The following is a 9,091-nucleotide window of genomic DNA, read 5'->3' as shown; positions in this document are numbered from 1 at the left end:
TGCTGCACCCCAGATTGGAGGCAGAGGGCTAGACTGGATGATGGGGGAGCGCTCTCTTTCTATGAAATTTGATATTTGAAGGGGACTGGAAAGAGATTTAAAGACCATTTAGCCAATCGCTGACCCTCTATTGTGTCATTCTGAGAAACGGGACTGAGCTAGATCCTTCAAAGGCACGTGAGTGGTTCTGAGCATGAAAACCCATATTCTTGGACTGGGTAGCCTAGCTTGATCCACCTGGTACTTGACTCTGAAGAGTAGGGGAATATGGCTTTCTCGGAGCAGGGCTGGGTGACTTCCTGTGTGTTTGTCCCTTTTTGTATTAGAAGTCAAAGGCCTGTGGGCACTGGCCATGCTGCTGCCCACAGCACTGCCCTCTCAGTCTCTGCTCTGTCTCTCATGGAGAAGGAGTGAGGACCCTCACTGAGAGGTTGCCCCAAGCTGGGCAGGCTGTGTAGACCATGGGGAAAGTGACTTTGTGATGTATCATGAATGCTGAGGCCTGGAAGAGCCCTGTGGCAGGGCAATGGACACGATGGAGAGTGACCCCAGGATATCTGGTCACCTGGGCCACTGTCAACACGAGCTCAGACAAAGCCAAGTGGAGGAGCTTCTCTTGATGCTGCCCCTTGGTGCCCTCTAGCTCCAGGCTAGGGGACCTGGAGCTGGTCTCATGATGAGTTCTGAGCGGGTAGGCTGGATGGGCCCTGCTCTGCAGCTAACCTGGGCTCCTCCCATCCCAGTCCGCCTCTCCAAGGACCGAGCTACCCTGCAGCTGCTGGACCCGGCCACGGGGAACTGGGCCTCCGCCTGTGCTGACAACTTCACAGAAGCTCTGGCCAGGACAGCCTGTGCGCAGATGGGCTACAGCAGGTACCCAGGCCAAGCCCCCGGGAGCTGCTGCCTCACTCCTGCGGCCTTCTCTCCCCTGTCACCCTTCCTCTTTCCTCCTGTGACTCCTTTCCTTCCTCCCTTTTTTCCTAAAAACACGGGCATAGGAATCAACCAACGGAACTGCTTTTAGATCCCAACAACAGGAAATGAAACCTACCAGGCCTCCAGAGTTAACTGGGAACAGTAACACCAACTTTACAGGATGATGATGGGGTGCCAGTGAGAGGCAGTATGCTGACCCTCTGTCTCACCTGGGCCACTGTCAACACGAGCTCAGACAAAGCCAAGTGGAGGAGCTTCTCTTGATGCTGCCCCTTGGTGCCCTCTAGCTCCAGGCTAGGGGACCTGGAGCTGGTCTCATGATGAGTTCTGAGCGGGTAGGCTGGATGGGCCCTGCTCTGCAGCTAACCTGGGCTCCTCCCATCCCAGTCCGCCTCTCCAAGGACCGAGCTACCCTGCAGCTGCTGGACCCGGCCACGGGGAACTGGGCCTCCGCCTGTGCTGACAACTTCACAGAAGCTCTGGCCAGGACAGCCTGTGCGCAGATGGGCTACAGCAGGTACCCAGGCCAAGCCCCCGGGAGCTGCTGCCTCACTCCTGCGGCCTTCTCTCCCCTGTCACCCTTCCTCTTTCCTCCTGTGACTCCTTTCCTTCCTCCCTTTTTTCCTAAAAACACGGGCATAGGAATCAACCAACGGAACTGCTTTTAGATCCCAACAACAGGAAATGAAACCTACCAGGCCTCCAGAGTTAACTGGGAACAGTAACACCAACTTTACAGGATGATGATGGGGTGCCAGCGAGAGGCAGTATGCTGACCCTCTGTCACACACACACACACACACACACACACACACACACACAGTCCTCGCTCTGATGCCGTCCTCTCCTGCACCTCCCTCCTCAGCCCTCAGTGCTTTGTCCTGACTTCACAAGGAGCTGTCCCTGTCCAGTAATAGAAAAGCTTAATCTACTATGCAAAGTCCCATTGGTTAAAATTTAGCTTCAGCAAGCCCGATTTCATAGGGAGCCCCATCACCAGCAACCCTAGCTCAGCAAATTTCAAAAGCAGTTCCAAATCTGGAGTGGATGAAAAGTATATAATTATAATAAGGGTAATTAGCATTATATTATGTTTATATTCATTTGATCTTGGCAGAAAACCAAGAAGGTATTATTACTTAATCTCTTTTATAAATAGGCTCCCAGAAAGTAATTGGCTTAGGTAGTAGCTGGAAGGGGAAGAGCTAGAATTTGTGCCCAATTTCCGGGCATCAGGCATCCTAGGAGTGTCTCTGTGTCCAGGTGGGGTAATTCTCTCTTCTCCAGTGCTTTGTCTGTAAAGGAAGGGGGAGTGAGACCGTGAGAACCTCACTGGAGAGGATAGAAAAGAAGCTATGTATTCATTTGCAGAGTGAGATAACCTGGCCCTGGCAGGCCACAGACTTCTTCAGAATTCTAAGAAACTAGACCCAGAAATGGTAACTACTAGGCAGACATCACCCATCAATCCCAGAACTCTCTCCCATCGATCTCTAAAGTAGCCTCAAGGTCTTTAATCAGGAAATGCTCCAGGCAGTCATTACAAATGATCAGGCCCATTTACCCTCTCTCCTCTCTGATTATCAGGCTTCTGCTGCTCTCTGCCCTACCCCTATGTGGGGTGCGACTCCCAGTACCCTCCAGAAGGACATGCCACTACCTTGTTTTTGAAGAGAGTGAGGAAGGCACCACCCCCACTGCTGTTCCCTTCCTGCAGCCTCCAGGCCCAGCCTTCCTGCAGCCTCCAGGCCCAGCCTCCCTGCAGCCAGTCCCACCCCCTTGCTGCAGCCCTGCCAGCTGCAGTGTCAGCTGTACCCAGCATCTCAGGCTGAGGCCTGATTATGAAACCTCCTGTCTCCAGGGGTTCTTAAGGTGATAGGTTCCTGGAGTTTCTGTCTTTCCAGAGCTCACAAAGGCACCAAATCACCCAGTTCTTGGGTTCTGCCAAAACCTAAGTTCATCAGAATTATTTATTAGGATGCAATTAGTGGTCAGATGTTTACCTCCCCGGCAATGTCCAAACTTCTGGATCTCAGATGTCTCACTTTCCTTCCTCTGTCTGGATTGGAGGGCCTTTGATTTGGTAGAACCGCAAAACTAAAGGTCATTCAAGGTGAGTGGGATGGTCTGGTTCCGAATCATTTTACAGAGGAGGACACCGAGGCTTAGGGAGACCCAGAGAAGAAATGTGACCTGCCCATGGTCACAGATAGAACTAGTGTCAGAGCCAGGAGAAGAACCTAGGTCTTGAGGACTCTTCAAGCAGGCTCTGGTCTTCCCAGGTCCAGCACTGGGTCCCCCAGTAGTGGCAGCATCTGACTGAGAAGTGCCAGTGCTATAGGTCCACCCTGGCCCTCCATGAAGTTTGCCTCAGTGTGGCAGCATAGGGAAGGAGGAAGAGAGAGATTCATTGAAAAAAAAAAACAACTAGGGAGATGGGATTAATCAGGCAAGGCTTCCTGGAGGAGAGAAGAGTTAAACCCAACAGTCTGGGGACCAAAAGATGGCATAATGGTTACGTTGCTGGATGCTCAATATAGTCAACCACAGTTCAAGTCCCAGACCTGGCAGCTTCAAACTCACACCGAGTGCGTGTGCATGTGTGCCCAAAATCTCAAAAGGAGAATGGAGAAGAGATTTTGACATGGCCATCACCCCTGAAGGGGGATTTCTCACTTTCTGTCTCTCTGTTGCTCTATCTCTTTGGCAAGTTTACACACCCTATAGCAAAAATATCTCTAAAAAGCAACACACAAAAAACCCAAGAGTCTAGGGCCGGCAAGTGGCACGGTGGTTAGAGGTGCTGGACTCCCACATGGCCGACCATGGTTCAAGTCTTGGACCTGGTGGCTTGCTTTCTCACTTCCTCTCTCTCTCTCTCTCTGTGTCTCTCTGATCAAACTGGAAAATAATAATGATAATAATAATGATAATAATAATAAATAAAGTTAAATAAAATAATTCTTTAAAAAATAAAACCCAAGAGTCTGAAAGGTAAACTCAGACTAGCAGAGGCAAAGAGGAAGGATTCCACACAAAAGAAATATTTCTCTGAATTCATACAAGGACTGACCCAACCTGCCCTGTCTCCAAGGGGGCCATAAATGCACCCCACTATCAAAGTCAGACCAGATGCCTTGCTCGGAGAACCAAATAGCCACACCAATTCCTCCAAGGTGAGGAGGAAATGTACTTGGTCCCTTCGTCTCTTTGTCCCCCCTGCTGTGACCTACAAGAGACTGCTGGGACATTTTAAATAGAAAAAATCTGGGAGTTAAGAAAGGAGATCGCTAACACTTCTCCACAGTTCTGGGTTCTGGCCTAGGAGTCCCAGGCCCAGAAAGGAAGGGCATGTCAGCACAGGTCCTAGGGCTGAGTCCTGGGAGGCCAGGACAACCTCCCTCATTGCACAGCTAAGCAGGCCCCACGTCACTGACCAAGTCGGAGGCCAGGACAACCTCCCTCATTGCACAGCCGAGCAGGCCCCATGTCATTGACCAAGACGGAGGCCAGGACAACCTCCCTCATTGCACAGCCGAGCAGGCCCCACGTCACTGACCAAGACAGAGGCCAGGACAACCTCACTCATTGCACAGCCAAGCAGGACATGCTGTCATTGGACAAGACCACTTCCTTCCTCTCCTGCTCCCCACCTGGCCTTCTCTGCCACCCTCTCTCCTGGGAGTGGGGCCACGCTCATCATCTGGAGTTAATCTCCTACTCTGTTCACAACTTTGTCTCCCTTCCAGATCGAGCAGCAAACCCACTTTCAGAGCTGTGAAGATTGGCCCAGATCAGAGTCTGGATGTCGTTAAAGTCACAGAAAACAGCCAGGAGCTTCAGGTGCAGAACTCAAGTGGGTAAGTGAGAGGACGTTTCCTGGCCTATGAAAAAGGCTCCTCTTGGGGCTGCAGTCAGGTCACCCTGAACAGGCCAAAAGCAAAGAGAACTTAAGCCAGACAATGGGATGACCGTCTAGCCAGGCAGATCTTTACATGCCGAGCGCTGTAGAATCGCATCTTTGAGAGGTCTTCTAGGTTGCTCTCTTTAATATGATGGACAGACAGCTGGACAACATGTGCTGTCCTACCCAGAGGCTGGACAAAGTGACTCTTCCAGCAGTCACGTTTTCCCTATTGCTTAAATTGCCCAATGGACAAGATTCCAAAGGTCCCTTCATCCTTCCCCGCTGCTTACCCAAACAAGCCGGACCTCCCCACCTGCCCAGAGCTCTGGGGAGAGGTGCCAGGACTCTGGTCGATGGCTTGTTCATCTGCCTCGCCACCCCGCATGGGAGCACTGCACAGAGGGTATCTGTCACACTGCAGCCACTGGCTGGGAACGGAGGCTGGCTTCTTAGCATTCAGGGATGGTGCTTCCGGCTGCTTATTCATTAAGGAGGAAACCTTGAAAAGAACAGGGCTGGTAGCAGAGGGATCGTTTGCCTGGAATTCCATTGGAGTCCCATCCTTCTTCCATTTAGAAGGGCAGCCAGTGGTCTAGGCTCTGTTCTCTTCCCTCTCCTGCCAGAGCCTGGGTCAGGCTTTGAAACAGGCAGGGTTCAGCACATGGTAGGTGCTTAACGATGGGATGTTGAATCAAATCAGATTGAACCAAATGTTGATGCCACTTCTATGAAGTCCTCATTATGCAGGTTCCAGGTTCTCAGGTGTTAGGAGGAGCCTAAAAGACCACAGGCCCGAGTCCCCGTCTCCCAATTACGAGAGAGGCAAAACCCACAGACCCTGTGTCTCTCTTCCAGACCCTGTCTCTCGGGCTCCCTGGTCTCCTTGTACTGCCACGGTGAGTACAGCTCATCTCTGAAGGTTTGGGGCCCCGGGCCAGTGATGAGCATGGAGCAGGACAGTCACCCTCCTTCCTAACTCTCTCAGACTCCAAGCTTCACTCTGTTTGGGCCAAGACTTTTTCTTCAGCCCTTGGGCTTGTGGATCAGTGCCCCTTCCAGCAGTTAACATCAAGAACTTCCTTCTACCATGCACACACAGCCCCACGACCTGCACAGAGACCCAGGGGAGAATCAGAAAACAGGCAAGGGCAGGCTGGGCTCTGCCCCCTCCACGCCTGGTCAGGCCCACAGGTCTCCTCTGTCACAATCAGCTCAGGAATCTGAGATCGGATTATCCACCCAGTTGAGCAAATATTCATCAAACAGTGAGAATGTGTCTCACTCAGTCAGGTGTCAGCTGGAAAGAGAAAACACCAGACAAGTAAAAGAACTGGCCACTAGCCTCGGGAAGCTTAGATTTGACAGACACCAGACAGCCGAGGGAAGTGCCATGCTGGATGGCTGTCACACTTGACATGCTGCAGAGGGAGCTGGCTGGGTCCAATGACCTGGCCACTGGACCCATTCACTTCCAGTGTGACCTTGAAGATTTCACCTAAGCTCTCTGAGGTTCACTGCCCCAAGAAGTCCAACTGCCCAACGAGGGTCTCAGGAGACCCTTCTGGTTCTAACAGAGGAGATGAGAAGAGAAAATGAGCGCTGTGGCTCAGGGCACCCCGCTAGCATCATGGGGAAGAGCTGAGGGGGCCTAGAAGGATGGCCAGATAGTAGGAAAGAGGAAGATCATCTTTGCCGTTTAGCATGTCTATGCTCGCCTGTGGGATGTTCAAGTTGCTGTTCGTTGTCATGTGACTCGTCCCACAATGCTTAGCGTGTGGGACCTGATGCCAGGCCACCAGCCAATGAGTAAATGGTCACGTCATCTGAGCGGCTGCTCACCGTCTTCGTAGAGTCGGAGACTCAGAGAAGCCTTGAGGGACAGGCCCGCCCTTGAGCGGCCTTCTGTTTGAGTAGACAAAACCCAAGCATGACAACAATGACAGGCTAGCCACCACCCAGAGCAGGCTGCTGCAGTTCCAAGCGAGGAAAATCCCAGGGATTGGGCTGCCTGGAGGTGCTATCCAGGCTCACACTGAGCTTCCAGGACGGGAGGACCATGTCTGTCTTTCCATCTTATCCACCACACTCTCCCAGAATCCAGCACTGCCCCGAGACACAGTAGACACCTACCAACATAAACCAGCTGAATCGAGAAATGACTTGGATGCACTGGAGAGACAGCATTTCAGGGAGGAGGGGTGCTTCCTTGAGCAAAAACAGAATGACTTTTTAGGGAGCTGCAAACAGATCAATTCGGCTAGACAGAAACTTTATATAAGTAAAGGAGGCTGCCAGGGGGAAGATCTGTACCAACTGGAGGGGTGCTCGGGGCTTGGAATGAGCGAGTGAGGTGACAGGGAGACAGCAGCGTCTGAAACCAGGCAGGGTCCGACAAGCCCCTGCCTAGCAGCGCGCCAGGCATCTGGGAAAGGGTGGCCGTCTTTCCCCCAGGGACGGCCCCTGTGAGAAGCTGTCAGAGGAAGAGATGGAGGTGAGGTGGGAGGTGGGAGGTGGGATTATAGCGTCCACAGGCATTTAAGGTCATGTGGTAAGGGCAGTGGGAATATATGGCGGCAGATGGGAGGGCCAAGGGACTTGGAGAAAGGTGAGTTTGGGTTGAGAAGATCTAGTTTCTGGAGCTTTCTTCCCTCTTCCGGGTCCCAAAGCAGCTCGTGGGCGTCTGTTTACTGTTACTTGGTGGGAGCAGCTGGGGACACTCCCTGGGTTGGGATGTCGTAATCGAGCATCGCTGCATGGCTTGAAGGTCACAAGTTCCCAGCATAGCGCCATGCCTGTATTCATATTTGAATTCCTACACATCCCAGGCCAGAGAGAAGAGGGGAGGCTGGGGGGAGCCTGTGGTCTGGGACACTCCCTTCTCCCCAGGAATAAGTCAGGATTGGCCTGGTCCAGCCAACCCCTCTGGTCCCATCTAAGGGCCCTGCTCAGGGCGGACGCCAGAGCCTGAATTCCTGCTTCCTCCCTCCTTCTTACCCACGCAGCTTGCGGGGAGAGCCTGAGGGCTCCTCGAGTGGTGGGCGGGGAACCGGCCTCTGTGGACTCGTGGCCATGGCAGGTGAGCCTCCAGTACAACAAAATGCACATCTGTGGTGGCAGCATCCTGGACCCCCTCTGGATCCTCACAGCTGCCCACTGCTTCAGGTGAGCCCCACCGCCAGAGGTCTGGGGAGTCAAGGTCACAGAGGGCACAAGATCATGGTTTGGAACCAGCAGGTGGCATGGTGGTTAAGCTGTTGGACTCCCACATGGTCAACCACAGTTCAAGTCCCAGACCTGGTGGCTTGTTTTCTCACTTTCCCTCTCTGTCTCTCTTTGGTGAGCCCATGTGTCCTGTAGCAAACTTAAATAATAGTAATGATGATGATAAATAATATAATTTTTTTTTTTAAATCCTGAGTCCTATCCCTCTCTGGCTCTCCAATCTCCCCCGAGGGTGCTGCTGGGATGTGGTTGTTCCAAAGACACCCTGGCTACAAGGCCCTTCATTGGACACTGGGGGTCTGAGCAGAGGGTACAAGCCACCAAGCCGACCCCTGCCCGGTAGGAAGCCATCAGATACCCAATGTCCTCATCCCATCCCCAGATCGCTCACTCCCCAAAAGCTCTTCCTGTCTGCCTGGAGTCCCAAGTGCCCACTTCCTCTTTGTCAATCTTCCAGGAAGTCACCCCAGGTCCTAGTGTCACTGCCACTCCCTTGTGATGTCCAAAAACTGAAAAAGGCAGCGGGACGGTGACTTGGCAGTGACTCGATGCTCTGTGAGCCCGACTCACATGGAAAGGTTCCGGGTCACACCCAGAGATCCCCCTGAGCACAGGCTCCCCTGTGTCCGCGACCTGGTGCCGGCTGAGGTTGGGGCCGGGTGGCAGCACGGAAGACCTGTTGGAAGTCTGTTTCTCTTTGCCCCGCCCCCCCCGCCACTCATGGGAGAAAGAAACTTTTTGGAAAAGACATTTTTTTCAATTAAAAGGTATAAAATTTCCTTTCACTCTAGCAGAGAGGAGCCTGGCCATAACTCTGGGAAGGGCCATTCCAGGCTCTCTTCACTTTCATTCATTCATTCACTCAGCATGTAATAAGTACCTACCAAGTACCAGATTATGTGCCCCAGTGTATTTAATAGGGTCCATCAGTGCCTTCAAGGCATTCATAGTCTGGGCCAGTGGTTTTTAGCCTTTTTTTTTTTCTTTACTTTCTTACCTTTTTTTTTTTTGGAGAGGTTTTTGCTA

The 9,091-nt window shown here is 52.4% G+C and overlaps 1 protein-coding gene across 2 annotated transcripts in view; it reads left to right on the top strand.

Moving 5' to 3' along the window:
• The window catches only part of TMPRSS4 (transmembrane serine protease 4), a 35,598-nt gene that overhangs the window by 20,498 nt on the left and 6,009 nt on the right, over positions 1-9,091 (top strand). The window contains exons 6-9 of one of the 2 annotated variants that reach the window (XM_006148850.2): positions 744-873; positions 4,695-4,796; positions 5,699-5,739; positions 7,846-8,005. In XM_006148850.2, coding sequence (XP_006148912.1) covers positions 744-873; positions 4,695-4,796; positions 5,699-5,739; positions 7,846-8,005 — 433 coding nt within the window. Of the gene's footprint in view, positions 1-743; positions 874-1,334; positions 1,454-4,685; positions 4,797-5,698; positions 5,740-7,845; positions 8,006-9,091 lie in introns of those variants that run through there. The other variant, XM_014587918.1, reaches the window with a different exon arrangement.

This window comes from Tupaia chinensis, unplaced genomic scaffold (genome assembly GCF_000334495.1).
Source record: "Tupaia chinensis unplaced genomic scaffold, TupChi_1.0 Scaffold000247_1, whole genome shotgun sequence".
NCBI lineage: Eukaryota > Metazoa > Chordata > Mammalia > Scandentia > Tupaiidae > Tupaia > Tupaia belangeri.
Note: the sequence above shows the minus strand (reverse complement) of the source record. Positions and strands in the feature narration are given on the sequence as shown.